The sequence below is a fragment of the Entelurus aequoreus genome, linkage group LG20 (genome assembly GCF_033978785.1).
Source record: "Entelurus aequoreus isolate RoL-2023_Sb linkage group LG20, RoL_Eaeq_v1.1, whole genome shotgun sequence".
NCBI classification, from domain to species: Eukaryota; Metazoa; Chordata; class Actinopteri; order Syngnathiformes; family Syngnathidae; genus Entelurus; species Entelurus aequoreus.
In genome coordinates this window covers 30827950-30852853 of record NC_084750.1, presented here as the reverse complement: position 1 = coordinate 30852853, position 24904 = coordinate 30827950, and the positions used below count along the sequence as shown (strand labels likewise).

At 39.2% G+C, this 24904-nt stretch overlaps 1 protein-coding gene across 2 annotated transcripts in view; it reads left to right on the top strand.

Annotated features, from left to right (window-relative positions):
- LOC133636191 (phosphatidylinositol 4-phosphate 5-kinase type-1 alpha-like) overlaps window positions 1–17898 on the top strand; it is a 106698-nt gene extending 88800 nt beyond the window's left edge. The window contains exons 8-17 of one of the 2 annotated variants that reach the window (XR_009822191.1): window positions 770–1005; window positions 1082–1165; window positions 1242–1290; window positions 1368–1452; window positions 1550–1720; window positions 1795–1921; window positions 2004–2066; window positions 2152–2251; window positions 7801–8001; window positions 11274–17898. Coding sequence is in view for 1 of the 2 variants with exons in the window: in XM_062029958.1 (XP_061885942.1) it covers window positions 770–1005; window positions 1082–1165; window positions 1242–1290; window positions 1368–1452; window positions 1550–1720; window positions 1795–1921; window positions 2004–2066; window positions 2152–2251; window positions 7801–7803 (918 nt within the window). In the remaining variant the exon portion in view is untranslated. Of the gene's footprint in view, window positions 1–769; window positions 1006–1081; window positions 1166–1241; window positions 1291–1367; window positions 1453–1549; window positions 1721–1794; window positions 1922–2003; window positions 2067–2151; window positions 2252–7800 lie in introns of both variants that reach the window. The other variant, XM_062029958.1, reaches the window with a different exon arrangement.
- The last annotated feature ends 7006 nt before the right edge of the window (window positions 17899–24904 follow it).

Genomic DNA, 24904 nt, shown 5'->3' with positions numbered 1-24904 from the left:
ACAGCGCGTGATCAATGCGCAATATTACTAAATAGTTGTTTGGCGTTAGCTCTTATACTAACGAAGTCGCTAATACTTGATTAATACGCAGGTGACGACATGTAAATGGAGTATTGTTGCCGTTTTTTTGGATGTTTTTAGAAGGCTTCATAAGCAGAATAGATGACCCCCATTGAATACATTAACCACCTATTTTTTTTTTTTGCAATTTAAAATACACAAAAGACAAAAACATATGTGTGCTTGTCTCACATAGGGACTGTAAATGATAGACAAAATTAGACAAAAAAATGCAGTTTCTTTATAATGTTGCCCCAAACGATCCCTTTAAATGGCAAGAAACTTGATCCACTTTCTGTACATTTGCAATAAATGGAAATTGATCATTTGAATTAGATTGTCCGAGGAATTATTCCAGTCATATAGTATCTACATCATATAGTATCTATAATGATAACTTGTATTTAAAGATGGATTTTAAATGCATCAGTGAACTATCGAAAGGGACAAAACGTCATAAACTGCTATTAGCATTTTGTTTGCGCCGAATATGCGTATGTTGTTGTGCTGTGGCAGAACAGCTTTTTTTGTTGTCGTTTTTTTTTAAGAGTGACGCTGTGGGGTTTCGATCATGTACACAGCTTTCCTGGGCAAGAGTGTTATGTTGCTGGATAGTGGTCAGTTTCATACCATTTCTTACTTAAACAGTGGGCATTATTAGAGATTATTCCTGAAAACTAAGTCTATTGTTTTGTGTTTATTAAAAAAGCTCTTGCAGAGTTTCAAAATCATGGACTACAGTCTGCTGATGGGTATTCACAACATGGACCAGGCCAGCCGGGAACGAGAACGGGCTGGGGGCTATCCGGTAGACAGCGGGGTGTCGGAGGGAGCAGTGACCCCAGATCAGCGCCGGCCGCAAGCCCAGAAGAGTCTTTACTGTACAGCCATGGAGTCCATCCAGGGGGAGGCTCGGGGAAAGGGAGCTTTGGATTCAGAAGACCAGTGAGTCTCCTAGCTGAACTCCACACCCGCGAACATTGATATCCGCAATCTCTGAATCATCTCTTGTATTTTGCAGCATGGGAGGCATTCCAGCTCGTAACCCAAAAGGAGAGAGGTTACTCATCTACATTGGCATCATTGACATCCTCCAGTCATACAGGTTTCTATCTCAAGAGAAAATCTATTTTCATGCATGTTTTTAGTAACCTTTTTTTATCTTACCTCCTACCTTTTAGATTTGCTAAGCGATTGGAGCACTCCTGGAAGGCCCTGGTGCATGATGGGGTAAGAGCTGTGCATTTAATGGCCTAAAAACACTTGGAAAAAATGGGGTAATGGCTCTGTTGCCTTTTGTATTGTAGGATACGGTTTCGGTTCACAGACCTGGCTTTTACGCAGAGCGCTTCCAGCATTTCATGTGCAACACAGTGTTTAGGAAAATCCCATGTAAGTGCACATCTACGCTTTACTTTTAACATTCTCTGTGCTTTATTGGCACAGGAAATACTGGGCTCTTACATAGAACATCCTCTGTCCTCTGTAGTAAAGCTTTCCCCATCTAAGAAGAGCCGTAGTGGAGGTCAAGGGGGGCTTAGGAGGGTCCCCACTCTGGGAGCTCCCACTGTGCTCTCCCACGCAACAGGGCAGTTGGCTATGGACCCCAGACTTGTTTACCACCCCCATTTTAAAAGCACAGAGTCAGAGACTGACACTGGTAAGACCTTAAGCGACAAGAGACATGGCTTTTACAACGATTCAGTGCCCTCGTTTAGCATTTACTTTTAATAGTCCTGCCAGGCAGACCAGATCTGGTTCCCAACACACAGCCGCTGCAAGACAACGCAACTGAATGTGAGGCCAACCTGTCCACCTCATCAGTAGGCAGTCTGGAATTTGCTTCCTCTCCTCCCCTAAGGTAGAGCATCGCCAAAATAATGACTTGTTTGCGCCTCCTATTATCAATCTGTGTTTTGAATACCATCTGCATTGACGTATAGGTCTGTGGGGGTGGAGGTGCACAAATCTGCAAACACAGACTACGACCAGGGTGCTTTTCACAGGTAACAACATGCAAAGCAAGCTTTGACTTTGTTTTCCGCTAAGTTGGTTTCTTGATTGTTATTGATAATACTATTTCTGTTCAAGTTTCGAGGTTGAAGGCAGTGCTGACAATTCAGCCAATCTGTCTGGAAGTGAAGATATAGTTTCTCTATCTGACATCATCCCTGAGACGACCATCAATTTTGTATGTCTGCCCACTCACCTTATACTACCCTAACATCATACAGTGGAACCTCTAAGGCAGACCTGGGCATTCTGCGGCCCGCGGGCCGCATCCGGCCCTTTGTGCGTCCCTGTCCGGCCCGCGTGAGGCCAATTATAAATTACAAAATAAATTTTAAAAAGTATCTATGTCGAGTGTGCAATACAACGGTGCTGCTTTTGTTTTGAAAATCGTTATTTGTATTACTTCCGTGTGGACGTATGCGTGTGCGTGATTGTGAGTGAATGTGAACAGCTGCAATCATTAATTACAAAATAAAGTTGAAAAAACATCTATGTCGTGCGCGCAATACAACTGTGCTGCTTTTATTTTGAAAAGTATTCTTTATGGGCGTGTGTCCGTGTGTAACCTGCGAGTGAAGGTGCACATTCAGCGACAAGTGATGCACGGTTTACACCCGAGACGCTAAAAAGAGAAAAGTTGATGAAGAATGGCGTGTTTCCAACAAGACATGGACTGCCATGCAACGTTCCCTCTAAGGTGCGTGCCTGCGCAATTGCGCACTGCTAGCGTCTGCTGCGCGCAGCAAATATATGCCGCGCACCAAATCAAATCCCATCTGAATTCTAAACAAAATAAACATATTTATTCTATGTAATTTTGCAATGTAACTTTGAGTGACAGTGACAACAAGCGGCCCTAACGGTGTTCGTCAACACCGTTCAATTGAACACCGTTCAATTATTGTAACGTCTATCGAGATGCTTCGAGGCCAGGAATTATATCGATCACTTTATTGAGCAAAACTGTTTATATTCGGCCAGAACCACACCAAAAACATAAGTAAAACACTTCTATCTCGAAAAACTAGTCATTTTCTGCCGTACAAACCAGGCCAAAACCAACTTGTCATCTGTCACCAACACGCATAGCACTAAACCACTGGTGCGTTTATGGCCACACAAAAAGTCGGACAACTCAAACACCACACAAAGTTACACTGTGACTCCTCAGTCATACGTGTGCTTATTTTACTGTCATTTATTATTAATGTTAATTTATTTATATTAGTCATGGAATGCTGTTACACACACTATGTTGAAGTATTACTATTATTATTAATTATTATTATTATTATTATTATTTATCTTACGGTATATATCAAAAATAATATTGAGCAAAATTTAATTGAAATATTGTCGATGTGGCCCTCCAGCAGTGCTCGGGTTGCTCATGCGGCCCCCGGTAAAAATTAATTGCCCACCCCTGCTCTAAGGCATGGGTGTCAAACTTTGGCCCGCTGTGTAATTTTATTTGGCCCTTGAGGCAATTTTAAATTAACACCAGAGCTGGCCCGCTGATTATATACAGCGGCGGTGCCGCGTTAACACCGCATTCACCGCTAATTCTCATACTTGCCAACCCTCCCGGGAGACTCCCAAATTTCAGTGCCCCTCCCGAAAATCTGCCCCGAGCTGTCGTCACGTCCGCTTTTCATCCAGTTCAACGACGTGCTGGCCCAGTCACATAATATGTGCAGCTCCTGCACGCACCAGCACAAGTGACTGCAAGACATACTTGGTCAACAGCCATACAGGTCACACTGAGGGTGGTCGTATAAACAACTTCAACACTGTTACAAATATGCACCACACTGTGAACCCACACCAAACAAGAATGACAAACACATTTCGGGAGAACATCCGCACCGTAACACAACATAAACACAACAGAACAAATACCCAGAACCCTTTGCAGCACTAACTCTTCCAGGACGCTACAAGGTGGGGGGGTGTATTTTGTAGCGTCCCGTAAGAGTTAGTGCTGCAAAGGGTTCTGGGTATTTGTTGTGTTGTGTTTATGTTGTGTTACGGTGCGGATGTTCTCCCGAAATGTGTTTGTCATTCTTGTTTGGTGTGGATTCACAGTGTGGCGTATATTTCTAACAGTGTTAAAGTTGTTTATACGCCCACCCTCAGTGTAACCTGTCTCACTGTTGATCAAGTATGCGTTGCATTCACGGGTGTGCGTACAGAAGCCGCACATATCTTGTGACTGGGCCGGCACGTTGTTAGAATGGATGAAAAGCAAACGTGACGACAGCTCGTAGAGGACGTTAAAGGCAGTGCCTTTAAGGCACGCCCCCAAGACTGTGGTCTGGGTGGACTACGAGATATAATGACTGATGAACACCTTCGTTCGATAATGAAGGTTGCCTCAGCTCAAAGCCTGAGCCCCGACATTAATGAACTAGCATCCAAGAAAAGATGCCAGGTATCTGGCTTGGTTACATCAGATTAGATCAGTGTGTTGCAAACTGAGCAGTTTTAAGTCCTGAATGGTTGGTTTATTCATTATTTTATTTTCAAATTTATTAGCCTGTGGAAAAAGTTCATGTTGATATTTACCTCAGAAGGCTGCAAATAGAAAAGAGGCATTCAATTTTTATTTAAATTGTATTTGATATGCTATTGATATTTTTTAATTATTATTATTATTATTTGAAACTCGATTTTGCATGTCACTATAAAGTTATATAAGCCTTGCTTGTTCAATATTCAATGCAAAACTTGTTCGGGTCCCTATTAAAAGGTTAATTGTTCAACCTTGGCCCGCGGCTTTGTTCAGTTTTTAAATTTTGGCCCACTCTGTATTTGAGTTTGACACCCCTGCTCTAAAGCATGCTATTTATCTGTCTGCCCGGGAGCCAAATCAAGCCAGGGAATGACACCATACTGACCCCTGAGTTCAGTTCAAAACTTGCAACAAATTCCTTTTTTTAAATAGTGTTAACATATTTTAGGCAGCAAACTCCTAAACACTGTATGCTGTTGTTAAACAGAGGAAGTTGAACCAATGTAAACATATTGGTAGATCCTTGCATTGTCATTTCAACCTTTCTAGCAAACATAAAACACTGGGGTCCAAACTTGTGATTTACATAACTGAGGCGTTCCTCAAGGCACCCTTTTAAGCCCTGTCTTTTTTGGCAGTTAGAAATGTTTTTCATAATATGTCCTATGTAACTAAGCTGTAGCTTGTTTACTTCAGATGTTGTCAGTAGTCATTTGTTGAAATCGTTTAGTTATACTTGTGGTGTTCCTCAAGGTTCTGTTTTAGGTACCGGTACTCTCTTTTTCATCTTTTGAGCTACTCAACTGGTGGCCCACGAGTTCATTTGAAAAAACTTGTGAGACTCACATTTTTGCAGCAGATTCTTAAAAACACGTTAGTGCTGTCATAGAAATTATCTTTGACTTGCTATTTTGCAGATAAAGTTTAGTTTAGTTTAATTTTATTATTATTTGTTCAGTGGTCAACAAAATAAACAAACAGTTTTACATAAACAAACAGTTGTACTTTCATAAATTGAAAATGCTGCAGACCGAAAGGGTTTAGACTGAAGTTGAACACTTATTGCGCCTAACCCTATAAACAATGTCAAATACAAGATGAGCTTCCTAAAAATATAAAATTTCCTTTGCACAATATATTATAAATACACCTTGTACACAACATAAACACTGTTCAATTATATACACAGTCAAGACATGTGAAATATCCTTGTACACGTGTTAGTTAAACCTTTGTACCAATTATATATTATATACAAACAATTATACTACCATTATTATTTAAATCCCACATTTAGTTTGTAATTAACATCAATCATAGTATTAACTACTGTGTTGATTCAAGAGTGATATATTTTTCCAAGACATTGGTCTTAAAGTGTTTTTTAAATGTGTGAATGGAACTGGAACATTTTAAGGAATCATCCAAGCTGTTCCACAGATGAACCCCCCTGACAGAAACACGTCTACTTTTTAAGCTCGCTCTTATGTTTGCTTTCTGAAAGACAAAATAAATAGACCAAAATCAAATGTCTACTGTATAAGACGCTGGTTCTCTGTAATATTCAAAATAAAACTATTGGTGAAGGGAGCGGTCCGCAGTAACACAGCAGAATAAAAATGATGGGGCAAGAAAACGGGCCGTAATTCGAATGCATAAATGATCATCTAAATAAGGGCGGGTCAGAGGTCGTATCATGTCCATAAGGAAGGAGGTTTTTGTTCATTTCATAAAAACCTGGTACTTCAAGCAAGCAAGATAGGTGATGGATCTATTTACATTTGGTGCTCATAAATGCAACAGATTACTTTTGGAGCGTCTTTAAGAAGTTAAAGTCCCAACGATAGTCACACACACACACTAGGTGTGGTGAAATTATCCTCTGCATTTGACCCATCCCCATGTTCACCCCCTGGAAGGTGAGGGAAGCAGTGAGCAGCAGCGGTGGCCACCCTCGGGAATAATTTTTGTGATTTTAACCCCCGATTCCAATCCTTGATGCTGAGTGCCAAGCAGGGAGGCAATGGGTCACATTTTTATAGTCTTTGGTATGACTCGGCCGAGGTTTGAACTCACAACCTTTCAGGCACAGGACGGACACTCCAACCACAAGGCCACTGAGCAGGTCAAGTTTTGCGTATTATATAACTTAAGATGAGGCGCAAAAAACAAACGCTATTGCCGCCAAATCTGAAATGCAAGTGCCACAAAATAGTTTACACCTTTCTCGAACCAGTAGGTAAAATAAATGTTTTAGCAAATAGAAAACACTTTTTTCGCATTTCACTGTTAAATATTCAGTTTTACTTCAGAAACTGACAAGCACCGTGCTCTCTCTGTGGCACAACCAGACAAATCCATCAGACTGAAATTTGATGACCTCATCTAACATTGGCGCCGGTATTCGCTCGCGCTATGTCTGTTTCACTGTGTTTATAACTAAATTAAAGCATCAATAATTTGATGAAATCCGTGAGCGTGTGGTGCCCTCGCCAACAAGGCACATAAAAGAGACGCTGTCCTGATGAATCTGAGCGGTCTATCGTTATTTAGAATATAAACATTATTTGACCGACTTGAATCATTTGATACTGAAAAATACAGTTAAATAAACTAAACAATTAAATTAAATAAACTCAATACTAATACATTCAAATCAATCAACAACATTCACTCTGGAGCACAATATATGAAAGACTTAACTTTCAAAACAAAAATGAGTGAAACAACACAACGGATCACTCAAAAAAAGTGTTTGTTTGGATGAAATTAATTACGGTGGATGGAATAAACATTCCTCTGAAAAAACTGATCTGTTTTTTACTTATTGTTAGAGCCAGGCTGGCAAAAAATTTGAACAAAATGATCCATATTCCATTTTTGTAATACATTTGACTATTTCAAATTGGGATTTAGATTTTGGTTGTTTGGAACTCTTCAATTGCAACCCACATCAGCAGGATAGCTGTTTCATGAAAAGCGCCACGCAAATAATTGTTAGCAAAAAAAAAAAATCTGTTTTTGCGCCAAATCTCTTCTTTTATAGCCCTCAATCACAAGTGCCTTAAAGGGCTTCACAAATTTGCATTTGTTTCATAATTCGGACATCGTCGGTATTAGACTTTAGGGTTTCCACTGTATATTTCTCATAACCAAAGCCACACTTGTACAGTATTTTGTTTTGTCACCTTGATTTTTGGTTTGATCTTTTGCAGTAAAAAACAAAGTGCTGTGTGAAGAGGACATGTGCCTAGAAGAGATGAGGCAGGCAGACGTAAGGATAAGAAGAGCGAAAGCCTTCCCGTCCACCTGGGACCCCTGCACTACCATTTAAACTCACAGTGGACGCCTGTGGAAGCAGCGACGGTTGAGACGAAGACGAGCAATGATGGGCCACAACACGTCCGTGTTTGCGTGTATGTAGTCTTTCCCAACCGTCAACACTGTCACTGTGTGCGCGCACATAGATCCATGTCCCAAAGGTCATTTTCCCCCCAGAACTATATGAATTTGAGTTAGAACCACAATTTCTTTATTATTTTATTGATAGTTTTTTTTTCTACCCATAGTCTGCTAAAAGCAGCAGTGCATCAGGAAAGTAGTCAAATGAGGACATCTTGTTGTACTATGAAGATGAGTCACTATTTTTTGTGTGGGTACAGAGCAGTACGTCAGAGAGGGATCATAGTTGTTTATTTTTTCCTCCTGTTGCAGCACATCAACTCACCCTTGGTACTCACCCCACTCTGTGGTTAGTGGAGGTTTTCATATCAATAACTGTCAGTGCAATCACATTTTAGCTCTCAAGTTGTGGATTTTTTTCAATTTTTATCAGATGAGGTAACCGTAGAAGGATGGCCCTAACCTGAGCAAAGCAGTCAGGTTTTACGCCACCGTGGTGCTGCAGACTGTAAGGCTACTTGTCGCCACTGCTGAATGTACACGTTTCCACATAGAATGTGTCTTATTAACCCAGAAGAAAGCGATGAAAGTCTCCGCCTCTCATGATGTTGACCATATGTGCTAAAGGTTTGATGTGAATGGCGAGAAGAGCTGTTTGCAGCTTTCCTCTCTGATGAAGTACTAAGCCAACCATTTCCAGCTGCGACCGTTTTTGTATTGTCGTGTCTGTTCCTATTTATGCATTACCGTCCCCTCAACTGACGTTTTCTTTTACACACGCATGCCTTATCACTACAGACTATCAGCTGCATGTCGTCGGCGGCGAATCATTATCCTGGGTTTGAAATACATTTTAATGCAGACTGTACAACTCCTTACAGAGACTGTTAAAACCACACTGAAAATAATCAAGTCAAAATGGTATGAGAATAAAGTGTGAATATTACGAGAAAAAAAAAAGTCTCAAAATACATAAGTGAATGTAAAATTTCCTACGCGAAGACAAACAGTGGAGACTAGCAGCCACTTTCTTTAGTGAGAGGTAATTTATTTATCAGGTGTTGATACTTTATTAAGTATGTGTACAGTAGTTGGGAATTGAATAAAGTCAACACAAGTAAATACTGCTTCTCTCAGGAACACACAATGACGTTAAAACAGCAGGGGAGAAAGGACAAGTCGTCATCAGCGGCATATGTACAGAAATATCTAGTTGTCAATAGCAATTCAAGTCAGGAGATTTGTGTAAACATTTATGTCCTCCAGGGTAGTCCTGACAAAGGAGTGGTGCATCCCTGCAACAGCACCACAACCCTCCAAAAAGATCAATATAATTGTGTTTTGTATTCTATATGGGGCCAGATCACAACAGAAGTTATTTAAGTGTACATTCTGTATAAAACAGGCCTATATCATTTTATGTTATGTAATCCACTAACTGCCCTCTATTGTGACATGCAGGGGTTCTTAACCTTTTTGATCTCGGGACCCAACTTTTCAACTACAGAGGGGTCCGGGTCCCACCCAAATATTAACACTGAATTAGTAATCTGTCTTGATTTTTATCATATTCAATCTTTATATCTAACCTACTTACAGTTTACAACCTTATCAAGTGATATGAAACCATGTGTTAATCAACAGGATTATTATTCATTAACACACAAACTTTAGGCTGAAGTCAGGCTGATTAGAAAAATAAGTCCTAAACAAATATACTGCGTAAGAAGGGACTCACAAATAAACTTACGTACAATTATGTTGTGCTATAATAAACTTATTTAATAGATAGGTTTCTTAATCAATCAATCAATCAATCAATGTTTATTTATATAGCCCTAAATCACAAGTGTCTCAAAGGGCTGTACAAGCCACAACGACATCCTCGGTACAGAGCCCACATAATAAACTCAATAAAATGAAAATGCAAATGAAAATACAGCTTCACTACTTCAGTCATCATTTTTGCGCTTAAGAAACTTCTATGAATTTAGCTCGCCACTTCTGTTTTTTTTTCATTGTCATTACTGCCACAAGTGGTGGAGAAGTGTTACACCTGAGTACTGCTGCTGCCAATATGGACCAAAGCTGAGAAATACATATTTGTTGGCGGTCCTCTTGGGGGCGCTAGTGACCCAACGATAGGCCCCACCCCAATGGTTGAGACACACTGATATCATTTACTGTCATATTACATTACATCTTAAAATGCCCTAAAAAAAATGAATGCGCAAAATTACAACTTATTCAATCCTAAAATCACAACTTTTTACTATTACAGATTTTGTGTAAAAGTGAAACTTTTTCCATTATTATGATTTTATTCTTGTTAAAACTGCTACCATACCATACATTGTAAAACCATTCATATTTTTCCTCGTTAAATAACTCAATTCTAATATTACGTTACAAGCTTAAAATTACCAATTGAAATGTTAATGCATAAAATTACGACTTTGTCATAACATCACAACTTTTATTTTGATTATAACTTTGTGTACAATGTTTACTTTTTTTGTAAAATTCTGATTAATGGTAATTTAAGACTTTACTCACTTGAAATGATGGCTTTTCCTTCAAGCACTCTAAATATAATTGTTGCAAAATTGCTTTTTGCAAGCCATATTGTTTCTTAATCTTTATTTTATTTCCATTTTTATAAACTTTTGAAAAATGGCTGTTCTTGAGAATTACTCTCAAAATATTCTGACTTTATTCTCATAAGCATTTTCCCCCTCATTTTCAGTGTGGCAAGCTCCTTTGTACTTTGGGTAAATTAAGTTTTTTAAAGATCAGAATGTCATGATGTAGGAGGGCAATTTGGAATATTCACAAATGCAATTTTAATTTGGAAATCCTTAGCAAGGAGTTCTGTGTGATGATTAGTGTGCTCACTCTGTTGATTCCAACATGGCATTCAAATCCTCCACACTGGTCTTACAATGCCGTGTTTCCCAACCCTTATTATGCTATGGCACATATTTTTTTCAGATAAAAAAAATCTCACAGCAAACCACCAAAAAAAAGTGTCAGACATGATTATTCTGCTAATTATGTAACTTCTGCCATCTAGTGGAAGAGCATTGAATTGTTCAGTCTTTCACTATACATCACTGTCATTGACCATGATACACTATTTGTAGTAAGTAACAATTTTCAGACCAATTAAGTGAAATTGGATCATTTATTGTGGCATAATACACTTAACGTGGTTGGGAATCACCGCTATAAGGCAACAGATGACTGATGGACTCAATCTAATGTTGCTCATTTCTGCTGGTTACAGAAATGATGGCGCCTGTGTCCACTCCTGGACCAACTACTAAAAATTATGTGTATAAGTAGTTTTGGTTCTCATTTATTTTATGTAGTCTTCTTTATATGCTTTTGCATTCATGCTGTTGCTGTTTCAGAGCACTAAATAACACTTGGAGCTGGCCTTTTTATTTTTATTTTTAAATTTACAGCAGTGAGAGATTTCACATACGCTCACTGTACAATACGTGACTTCATCTCGTCTGCTGTAATTTTAACTACATGTGGTCTTTGCAGCAGAGAACTTTATGGACTGAAAGTAAACAAAAAAATATAATGTTCAATGCACATTTTGTTTTTCAAGTCAGTCACTGCACCAAAGAGAGGAAGAGTTTTGCAAAAGGCTCACAGTAGTTCAGGATATATTTAACATTGGTTTTGGTCTGTGCTTTAAGGGGCCCTATTCTACATTTGCAACTTTTCAGACGTGTGTACACTATCTGTTTAAACATGATGTGAAAATACCATATCATGAGGTTGCTGTGTTTTAGAAGGGAACTGCACTTTTTTGAAATTATGCCCATCATTTACAATCCTTATGTAAGAAAAGAACACATAAGTTTTTCTTTTTTTTAATGCATTCTAACTTGTAAATAAACACTAGCAACAGTGAGCTAGCAATGGAGGTAATGGGATTTGCTCTATTGTGCCTATAAAGCACTCTAAAAACATCCTCAAATTGATATAAAACTGATTAAATAATGTAGTTACAGGTAGATCTATAATAACATGTAATATTTACATATTTTGGTCATTTTAAACATACGGCAGCATATTATTTCACAGATGCATCACAAAGTTCACTATTTCCTTTAACAACAACTACTACTGATTATGGCAGACTTCATGAGCGCCCAGATCAGCTACTTTGGGACAAATGATGATCCAGAACCTTATATATTTTTCAGCCCAAGTATACAGAGGATGAGCAAGAGGTCTTAGGAGCTGAGTGATAATCAGATCCAGGAAGTAGCACAATTGCTAAACTAGAAATACAAAGTACGGACATAAAACAAGCACTTACTGTACAATGTCTGCTCTGTTTGATGCTGACTGATGAGATGTTTATATATTGTTGTCTAGATGAAGAATTAATCATAATCCCCACGTCGGTAAAAGAAAGACATTTAAAAAACAAAAAAACATATTTTCATGTCTTTCTTGTCCTCTCTGTCAGGGGCCTAAGTTGAATGTCAAAGTTGATTAACTTTTCAGTTTACGACCACAACCTTCTACTATACAAGTGAGAGGCATGATTTATAATATTTAAATTAACTACTACTAACTCGGAGGTGATGCAAAAGCTCACCGGCTCAGTCTGTCAATAGTGTCACAAGCTAGTTACCTCTCTGTGATCCCAGCGTCGCAAAAAGTAGGTCCTCAGCGTTGGCGCTTATAATACAATATCGCTAATACTTGGTTAGTGTTCAGGTCACGAGATGTAAATGGAGTATTGTTGTCGGTTTTTGTATGTTTTTTTAGAGGGCTTGGACATATGATATTACTCCTATTAGCTGCATTGTTATCCACCTCGTACTTGGCGTTTTCTTACAAATTTGAATGAATAAAAAAAGTCTTGTCTTACATAGGAATTGTGAATGATAGGCAAAATTCCCCCAAAAAACTGCAGTTCCCCTTTAAGCTTATCTTTGATTTTGTTTGTATGGCACTCCCGAATCTCGTCAACGGTCGGTTAAGAGAACTTCACATGGTCTTACAAAATTTTCCCATCACAACTTTAGTAAGTACGTATACAACTACTAAGTAAGTACGTGTACAACAACTAAGTACGTAGTAGATGTAGTTGATGACCAGCACTATTCAGTACTGTTTGTCGCGGATTCATCATATTGCAGCCACAAATTGTTTTTTGGGATGTAAGAATTGTTTCTAAACCAATGGGAATATTTTGACTCTCGCTACTTAATGAAAAGCTATTTTGTGAAGAAAGGGCAGTTTTTACACCGGATTCCTAATATTGATCCAATTGTTTACTGTTTGCAAAAAACATTAGCATGTTGAGGAGGGCGTGTCTCTGCAGCTTAAAGTAGTGTGTGTGACTTTTATTCAGGAATAGACTAAGACATATGTTTAACGATTTGTATAAAGGCTAAAAATAAGTCATGTGTACTTAAAGATAAAATGTGTTTATTGTTGTGCTATTAGTGTGTATTAGTATGTTCATTTCAGCTTGTTCTCATTACAATATGCCGTTTGCTCCATTTTTCAATTTTTTGTTTTGATTAATTTCATTTCTTCAGTGTGCTGTGGTCCAAAAAAAACAAAAGCCCACTTGGTCGCACTTTAAACCTCCCTGCTTTTATGGCTCCTCCTCAGATTTGAGTGCAGGATGTAATGTTAGCGTATTTAGAAAACCGTGGTAATTAACGAGAGACGGGGAGTGTCATTGCAGTTGGAACTAATCGAAAATTATTTTTCGTTAAACGTTGATCCAAAGTTGGTGGAGGTGGGCTGTACGCCCTCTGAACGTGATACCTACTAGCTGGTCAAGCTCTTAGTCAGTGACAGCTGAGATATCTGGTTCCACCCATGATTAACCGCAGCAAAGTAGACGTGGTCTAGGAGCAGGTTGCTAAATCCGAGAATGTTGGCCTAGAGGAGAAGAATGCAGATTCACTTGATATTAAGAGAAAGTTACTATAGTGCTCCACTGCATGGGATCCAATATCATTTTAAAAGACCTTGAAATGAGAAGGATAGGATCCCTTTATGGATCCATTTTCAAACTGGATTTGTTTTGCTATTTAGTGTAATGTCTCAGAAGCTACACACTCACTATTTTTATTCTGTCAAGTGAGAGATTGATCAGCACACTCCTGTAAAATGTACACGATAATTTCACACTCCAGGATTTTGCGATGTTGCTATCATTTCTCGCAAATTCAACCAATCCCCACAAATTATGCTCGGCGTTGCAATTTTGGCTAAAATGTGCGGGGGGACAATCATCATTTTTGACAATGTAATTTGTCCCCGAGCAGTGCTAAACACGCACGCTAACTCTCTTAACTAGCTATTTGACTGGCACCAGACTGGCCTTTGAGTTCAGTTCAAAACTTGCGAGAAAGTAATATTTTTGCCGCAGATTACGAAATACGAGAGCTGTTCGGTGACTAAAGCTAATCTAAGGTACGTACAGTACAGGCCAAAAGTTTGGACACACCTTCTCATTCGATGCGTTTTCTTTATTTTCATGACTATTTACATTGTAGATTGTCACTGAAGGCATCAAAACTATGTGGAGTTATGTACTTAAAGGCCTACTGAAATGAATTTTTTTTATTTAAACGGGGATAGCAGATCTATTCTATGTGTCATACTTGATCATTTCGCGATATTGCCATATTTTTGCTGAAAGGATTTAGTATAGAACAACGACGATAAAGATCGCAACTTTTGGTATCTGATAAAAAAAGGCTTGCCCCTACCGGAAGTAGCGTGACGTAGTCAATTGAACATATACGCAAAGTTCCCTATTGTTTACAATGATGGCCGCATGAAGTGAGAGAGATTCGGACCGAGAAAGCGACGATTTCCCCATTAATTTGAGCGAGGATGAAATATTTTTAAATGAGGAAAGTGCAAGTGAAGGACTAGTGGGGAGTGGAAGATGCTGTGAGAGCCGGGGGTGACCTGATATTCAGCTGGAAATGACTACAACAGTAAATAAACACAAGACATATATATACTCTATTAGCCACAACACAACCAGGCTTATATTTAATATGCCACAAATTAATCCCGCATAAAAACACCTAGGTGTTCATCATTTCATCATTGATATATAAACTATCAGACTGCGTGGTCGGTAGTAGTGGCTTTCAGTAGGCCTTTAACAAAAAACGGTGAAATAACTGAAAACATGTTTTATATTCTAGTTTCTTCAAAATAGCCACCCTTTGTTCTGTTTACTGCTTTGCACTCTCTTGGCATTCTCTCGATGAGCTTCAAGCACACCTGTGAAGTTAAAACCATTTCATGCGACTACCTCTTGGATCTCATCAAGAGAATGCCAAGATTGTGCAAAAAACTAATCAGAGCAAAATGTGTTTGTTTTTTTTTCTCACCTTTTTTTGTTTAGTACATGACTCCACATGTGTTCATTCATAGTTTTGATGCCTTCAGTGACAATCTACAATGTAAATAGTCATAAAAATAAACTTTTGGCCAGTACTGTAGGTCTTTAAAAGTGGCAAAATGCTACTGTTGTATAGAAGATCTTGGACCAGTTTTAACTAATTGCTTGTGTTTTAATTTAGAACTACCTATTTGTTGAAGTAAAACTTTTAAATTTGGGCCCCCTGGTCCACAGCTTTCTGGAAATGTGCCCCCAAAACAATTTAGTTGAGTAGCCCTGGTTTACTGTTCTAGCCCACAGCTAATCTAGCTGGCATCCGTTACATTAAGCACAATCTTTATGGTCTGGTCAGCAACACTCCGGGACGTAAAAAAAACAGTAAAAAAAATAATCACATAGTGTCAAAGATTCTTTGTGATTTAACCCTTGTGCACACCTACGGCCCAAAATGGGTATTATATGTTCATTTAATATTATGTTCAGTTTAAAGGTTGGCGGTCTGAAATTTTCCCCGGGAATTCTTCACCAATTTATATCATTATTTTATCAAATTTTTGGATTGTAACATTGTAGTATAGGATATAAACAAATTATGCACACTCTTTCTTAAAGCGGTCATAGTATGATTTGTTTTCTACATTTAAAATACTTCCTCGTGGGCTACATAACATGTAATGATGGGTTTTTGGTTAAAATTTTGCATAGAAGATGTTTTACAGACCATATTCAAGCCGCTTTCTGACCATCTCCTCAGGAAGTGCTGTTTTGTTGGCGGTCTTATTTATGTGGCTCCACTTCAACTGCGTCTTTTCCACGTCATCCATGTTGTAGTCTTCAGCGCTTAAATGAGAATTGTACGCTATTTTGTATTAGAAATGGCAACAGCGGAGGTTGCATGTGCATGTACGAGCCAGTCTGCCCCTCAACAAGGGGATAGAAAAAAAGAGGGAGCTTAGTGACTACAAAGCTCTTCGGGTATAACATTACCATACTGTACATGGATAATCCGCTGATGTCACCAATGGGGAAAAATGGCACAAATGGGGAAAACAGATCAGTTTGTAGAAGTATGAAGGCAGGTGAGATTGTTTGATAGAAATCTCCGGAATGGCTACACAGTTTGATTTCACATTTCTTGGACTTGTCCAATTTTTTTCATATAGGGCATCTTTAACCCCTCATTATACCCCTATTGCAACTGTTTAAGACTGTAATAATGTTATATTATTGTACTTTTGCCATGAAACCCAAATGAATCTCATTCTTGCCAATGAAAATAAAAATTAAAAAATTATGTAATTGTGCTCCTTAACCGACAGATGGTGCCAGAAAACCATGAGCATAATTATCAGAGCTTTGATGAGCGTAAATGAGTTCATCTCTATTAAACCACTGAAATGCACTAACAATAATATTGGGCAGTTATATATGACATGAATTTGTTCAAAGATTTCAGAATAAAAATTAAAGGTTAATTTCTTGCTGATATATGACACTGTTATGCGCGGGTCCTTTGTGTGTCCTAAGTGTGTACAGTCACTCCTAAGGTTGCACAAGGGATAAAAAGCAAGAACCATTTGCATGATGATTACAAGTCGATGCAATGTTGTTGGAAAAAAATAAGCCTCAACATCTTTAGCACACATTTTTGAAAAAGCTGACATGAATTCAGGCACTAGTCTCTCAAAAACGCCTGCGAAAACCTGGAGTGACTGTGATTGACTACATTGGTGGTAGCTTGTAGGTCTGTTTTTTTTGTAGTCCAGATATCCTTGGCGTTAAAACCAAAATGAGCAGAAAAAGTTTGATTTCGTTGCCGTTTAATTAGAAATGTTTTGGTTCCGTTTTGTGTTGCATTGACTGACAGTTCTGTCTACAATGCATGGTGTCCCAAACCTATTTCAGCCCAATTTCAAAATGTGATGTTTGACCCTTGACCCATTTTGAGTCGCAACTATTGGTTTGTAACCCTAATCTAACCGATGAATGCATTTTGTCTTGCACCCACACCACATCCTCCTATGGTGCTTCCATGTTTGGACACTACATTTTTGTTAAGAGCCAATGCAATATGAACCACAATCTGCCAGCGCTCACTATACGCAGAAGTATATTTATTTATAGGCTTGAAATGAAAAAGTTGTACTGTCTAGAAGGATTCCTGAAACTTTTATCAATACATGAGGACAACTTTTTTGTTATGTTTCAGATTGTGATACGATAAAATAGAATTCTATTCTCTCCACGGTGGGTTGTTAATCTCCCACACTTTTTTTCTACATGAATGTTTTACATGAGCCGATTGTTGCTGGTTGTCCGAATATGATTCAATGACTATATTTCTACAAGATGTGTATACAAAAAATGTGTATAATGTACATATGTCACTGAAATGCCTTCTCATGCAAAATGTGTTGCCTGTACGCTCCTACCATGTTCCATTTAATGTGGTGATGTTTTCATGCATTGTAAGGATTAAACACCTTTTGTAAATCTTTGTGCTCAGAATATGCACCAATATCAACTCATTTCTTCCCCCTTGACGGTTTTATGTCATTAATGCCAAACACTGGTTTGTTAAATGTTCGAAGTGCATTGATTGATTGAAACTTTTATTAGTAGGTTGCACAGTGAAGTACATATTCCGTACAATTGACCACTAAATGGTAACACCCGAATACGTTTTTCAACTTGTTTAAGTCGGGGTCCACTTAAATTGATTCATGATACAGATATATACTATCAAATACTATCAAATATATACTATCATAATACAGTCATCACACAAGATACTCATCAGAGTATATACATTGAATTATTTACATTATTTACAATCCGGGGTGTGGGATATGGAGGGGGGGGGGGGGTAGGTTTGGTTGGTATCAACACTTCAGACATCAACAATCAGCATCAACAATTGCATCATCAGAGAAATGGATATTGAAACAGTGTAGGACTGACTTGGTAGGATATATATAGCAAGTAGTGGACATAGAGAGAGATCAGAAAGTATAAGAAAAAGTGTCTACATTTGATTGTTTGATTGTTTACATTTGATTATTTATAGTCCGAAGAGGTAATATGTGGAAGGGAGGGTGTTAGTTTAGGGTTGTATTTGCCTGGAGGTGTTCTTTTAGTGCGGTTTTGAAGGACGATAGAGATGCCCTTTCTTTTACACCTGTTGGGAGTGCATTCCATATTGATGTGGCATAGAAAGAGAATGAGTTAAGATCTTTGTTAGTTCGGAATCTGGGTTTAACGTGGTTACTGCAAAAACAAGATGGCTGACAGAAGTGCAGAGCTAGGAAGGAATGTATTGTCCATTCATCTTATGCTACAGTAGAAGACCCTTGATTGAGACTTAGACTTAGACAAACTTTAAAGATCCACAGGGGAAATTGTTCCATGCAGTGGCTCAGTTACAAAGGATGGAAAGGATAATGCAGGTAGAAAGTAGACTAAAAATGTACCATAGTAGCAATATAAAATATAACACAATAGAATGTACTACAAACAACTACAGTATCTTTATGAAGGACTGTAATCTAATAATGGTTTTCAACATTTACCTTTGAGAGTGGACTCCTATAGTATCTTCTTCCAGCTGCTTCTCAGTCAACACACCATCAGCAGCTTATCCATAATGACCGCAGTTTACAAAACCAGTGAAATTGGCACGTTGCGTAAATCGTAAATAAAAACAGAATACAATGATTTGCAAATTATTTTCAACCTATATTCATTTGAATAGACTGCAAAGACAAGATACTTAACGTTCGAACTGGAAAACGTAATTTTTTGCAAATATTAGCTCATTTGGAATTTGATGCCTGCAACATGTTTCAAAAAAGCTGGCACAATTGGAAAAAAAAGACTGAGAAAGTTGAGGAATGCTCATCAAACACGTATTTGGAACATCCCACAGGTGAACAAGCTAATTGGGAACAGGTGGGTGCCATGATTGGGTATAAAAGCAGCTTCCGTGAAATGCTCAGTCACTCACAAACAAGGATGGGGCGAGGGTCGCCACTTTGTGAACAAATGCGTGAGAAAATTGTCCAACAGTTTAAGAACAACATTTCTCAACCAGCTATTGGAAGGAATTTAAGGATTTCACCATCTACGGTCCGTAATATCATCAAAAGGTTCAGAGAATCTGGAGAAATCACTGCACGTAAGCAGCAAGGCTGAAAACCAACATTGAATGCCCGTGACCTTCGATCCCTCAGGCGGTACTGCATCAAAAATCGACATCGGTGTGTAAAGGATATCGCCACATGGGCTCAGGAACACTTCAGAAAACCACTGTCAGAAACTACAGTTGGTCGCTACATCTGTAAGTGTAAGTTAAAACTACTATGCAAAGCAAAAGCCATTTATCAGCAACGCCCAGAAACGCCGCCGGCTTCGCTGGGCCCGAGCTCATCTAAGATAGACTGATGTAAAGTGTAAAAGTGGTCTGACAAGTCCACATTTCAAATTGTTTTTGGAAACTGTGGACGTCGTGTCATCTGGAAGAGGAAAACAACCATCCGGATTGTTCTAGGTGCAAAGTTCAAAAGCCAGCATCTGTGATGGTATGGGGGTGTATTAGTGCCCGAGGCATGGGTAACTTACACATCTGTGAAGGCACCATTAATGCAGAAAGGTACATACAGCTTTTGGAGCAACATATGTTGCCATCCAAGCAATGCTATCATGGACGCCCCTGCTTATTTCAGCAAGACAATGCCAAGTCACGTGTTACAACACGTTACACCATCGTCATGGAACAACCCAGGGACGCTGCCCCGAAGGTCACCCAGAACACCGGCTGCATCTCACAACAGGCTGCAGGCTAACGAAACGAGAACCAGATGGACACCGTCGTCATGGAGACTCCCCACAACAACAATGGCCTCGCCGGCTACGACGAGCCACTACAGGGACAACAACGACACGGACAATGGCGCACAGACAATAATGGAGTAATTTCTTCAGCGGCGCCCAACCACGCAACCGTTGGAAAAGAAACATTGTTGTCACAAGACATGGAAAACATTTTCTCTGCCAGAGGACTGCATATAATCCACATAAATGTAAGCAGTCTTCTCCGTAACATTGAAGAACTCAGACTGATCTTTGGAAATGGTAAGGAGGGAATTCTGTCCTTTTCCGAGACCAGACTTGATAGTTCTATTGAGGACTCAGATACAAATTGTCAATTACACGGTAGTCAGAAGGGACATATATCTACGTGGGGGAGGGGTTTGTACGTATGTAAGATCTGATAGCTGTTTTGATATACGGGATGATTTGGAGCAGTGTGGCTAAATATAATTTTCCCCAAAACCAAACCACTGTTAATTGGCTCTCTGTACAGACCCCCAACTCAAAACTAATTTCATGAACAGCTAAACGAGGGATCAGCTGATTTATCAATCAATCAATGTTTATTTATATAGCCCTAAATCACAAGTGTCTCAAAGGGCTGCACAAGCCACAACGACATCCTCGGTACAGAGCCCACATACGGGCAAGGAAAAACTCACCCCAGTGGGACGTCGATGTGAATGACTATGAGAAACCTTGGAGAGGACCGCATATGTGGGTAACCCCCACCCACCCCCCCGCCCCCCCTCTAGGGGAGACCGAAAGCAATGGATGTCGAGTGGGTCTGACACAATATTGTGAAAGTCCAGTCCACAGTGGATCCAACACATCAGCGAGAGTCCAGTCCATAGTGGGGCCAGCAGGAAACCGTCCCGAGCGGAGACGGGTCAGCAGCTCAGAGATGTCCCCAACCGATGCACAGGCTATTGGTTCACCTGGGGTCCCGACTCTGGACAGCAAGCACTTCATCCATGGCCACCATTTAGGCAACTCTGAAGTGATACTGATCGGTGATTTGAACACCAACATCCTGAAAAAAGATACTCCTATCTACAAATCCTTCAGTAATTACTAGGGATGATGTTTGATAATAAATTATCGAGTTCGAGCCCATTATCGAATCCTCTTATCGAACCGATTCCTTATCGATTCTCTTATCGAATCCAGATAGGTTGTTGTATATGGAAAAAAACACAATATTTGGTTCAACAAAAGCTCACTTTTATTTTATAAGGATAAAATAAAATAAATAAATATTGACTGTTACCCCCCTTAAAAAATAAAAAAAAATAAAAAAATGGACTGTTACCCAAAGTATATTAAGTGGGATTTTTCAGAAAAACAAATATATACAGTAACACAAAAACAACCTGTCTCTGTGATCACTATAGGTGTATAAATAATAATATAGTGTTAAATAAAATCAGTCCCTTGGGCACAGATCTGAAAATAATACAGCTCTCCAAAAAGTGCACTTCTGCTGCTATTGGAACATACTCACTATACACACAAGCAGACAGCTAACAAACAATCCAAGACGTCTAATAAAGTTCCAAAGCAGATTAATCCATTTAGGCTCTTTATTGTTGTTGATCTTGCTTTGTCTTTTCCTATCTTTACTTTTTTCTTGCACTGGACTGTTATTTTATTTTATTTTTTTAAACTGAAATACACACAATGACAAATGTATAAGCTATGTGATTCAATTAACATACTGAAATGTAATACACAATATGTAAATATTAGCTTCACACAAATATACAGTACTATCATCAAACAAATACTTCTGAGTGTTGAAACTATTTTGATGGTGGAAATACACGACTGGCAACCATTTTAAGTCCTAAAAACATCCATTGAAACAGTGCACAAAAATAGTTTTTCAATAAACATCTTAGTATCAAATTTAACCACTTTCCACCTTAATATTGAGTTACATAAACAAGTTAAACAGTTTACTTACAGACTTATCTTTTCCAAGGCTTGTAAGAGCTAACACAACTTGTCTACTTCTCAATTGTCTCATGAATTGAACTGACGTCGCCAACCCGGAAGTGCCCAAACTAATGACTCGTAGCATTTTCCCACCACAAGGTGTCAGTAAGAGTCTACAATCAAATGGGCATAACATTGTCGTCCCACAGGGCATTTCCTGTGGGAAGGGATTCGTTCCCAGGGATTCGAGTAAAGAACAAACTCTTTTTCTTTACTATAGTGACCTCGATAACGGGAACCGGTTCTCAAAAAGGGATTGAAGTCCATGGAATCGTTTTTTTTCTTATCGAACAACCGGGAGAACCGGTTTCGAACATCATCCCTAGTAATTACTGTAAGCTACATAGCCTGAAACAGCTGATCACTAAATTCACACGGGTGTGCCCTGCTGCTCAAACTGTCATTGATTTGATTTTGACATCAGACCGGACCAAGATCTCCAGAAGTGCTGTAATCGAGTGCAGAATAAGTGACAATTTCATCATTTTCTGCACACGTAAAATTCAGAAGTCTGTATCAGATTGTCACAACTTGCGAAGCTCTAACAGCAGCCCTGTAGAGACTGGACTGGTCAAATGTACTAAATTGCTCATCGGTTGAAAAAGCATGGGCATGCTTCAAATCCAACTTCCTGCATGTATCTGACCAGCTAGCACCCATGAAAGCTTCCAGGGTAGAATCCAGAACAGAACCCTGGATCAATGCAGACATAATAGAAGCCATGAAACTTAGAAATGACAAACACGCTAAGTTCACTAAAAACAGGACTGAACAGCTCCTCAAAGAATACAAAAAGCTAAGAAACGAAGTAACTAATATGATTAGGAAGGCCAAATCCAGTTACGTCAAGGAAAAAATAGCGGAAATTAAAAATAACCCGCAAAAACTCTCGAACACGCTGAAACAATTGGGCCACAGCAGTCTCAAAACAATAACCACCAACCTCAACTTGAAAATAAACGGCTCACTCATCACAGACAAACTGAATGTGGCAAATTGTTTTAACAGATTTTACTCAACCATCGCTTCCACGTTGTAAGCAATTTGCCCTCACTTTCAGGCCTCTACGGTGAACAGCACATCCAAGACTTTTACAAAAACAAAGGGGTACGCAAGGATGACTTCAAGTTTGTCAAAGTTAAAACTGATGATGTGTTAAGGAAACTCAGCTCGCTGCAGCCAAACAAAGCCAGGACATGATGATATTCCCACCAGATTTCTCAGAGACGCAGCTGTCACGATTGCCCCAATGGTTGCTCATATCACCAACTTGTCTATCAATCAGTGTCATGTCTCACAAGAATTCAAGCTCGTGAGAATATCACCTCTGTATAAAAAAGGAAACAAATTAGACCCCGGCATTTACCGCCCTGTTTCCATCCTTTGCTCCATCTCAAAAGTTATCTATCAAATCGCGAGCTCCTATTCGAATTTCAATCAGGATTCAGAAAATCACATTCCACCGATACATGCCTACTGTACCTAACTGACTACATCAGGCGAGAGATAGACATGGGCAAGTACTTTGGAATGGTTATGCATGACCTTCAAAAGGCATTCGACACAGGTAACCACTCAATACTGTTAAACAAGTTGAGGGCAATCGGTTTTGACAGCACAGCCACAAACTGGATGAAATCTTACCTTGAGGATAGAGAACAGGTGGACATGAAATCAGCATGTAACAGCAATTTGTTCCTGTTCACGGACGATTCTGCGATCCTGACCTCGGACAGGGACAAATTAAAGGTTGAAAGTGCACTCAGCACCGAACTAAGTAATCTCTGTCTCTGGCTTTCCGATAATAAACTGTCACTACATCTGGGTAAAACAGAGTCCATCCTGTTTGGGTCCAAGCACAACCTAGGTAAATCCCCGGGCTTTACGATTAAAGCAGGTGATACCATAATCACCAGCAAAGACAAGGTCATTTACCTATGTTGTATATTGGACAACACTCTCTCTGGTGAAAAAATGGCATTAAAAGCAATCACCAAGATCAATAATAAAACTACATTTCTGGGCAGGATTTCTGCGTTTATCAACAGGGATACACCCTTGCCGGTGCCCTCATACAGTGTCATTTTGACTATGCCTGCAGCTCATGGTTCACCAGTATCCCCAAGCCACTAAAAACAAAACTTCATACTTCCCAAAACAAGCTGGTGAGACTCCGGCTCAACCTCCTATACAGGTCTCCTAACTCAAGCACACTTTACCAAATTGGGATGGCTTAGAGTTGAGGAAAGAGTACACCAAATTGCAATGTGCCTGGTATTCAAAATACTCCGAGAAACTGTACCCAAGTACTTGTCGAACTATTTCACCAGAGTAAGTGATGCTCACAGGTACTACACGAGAGGGAGTTCCTCAGACATTGTCCCCCCAAAATTCAAGACTCTCATGGGAAAAAAACATTCTACTATTTTGCCACTACACAGTGGATTGCTCTACCAACAGACCTTAAAATTTAAACTTCCCTACTAAATTTTAAAACTGCCATAAAATCCTGGCTCAGCTCAACCTCTACCTGATCTGAACCAAAATTGATCCCCAGCAACTTTCCGAAGCATCAAGCCCTTCAATGATATTAGGGACCGTAGATGGTGAAATCCCTAAATTCCTTGCAATAGCTG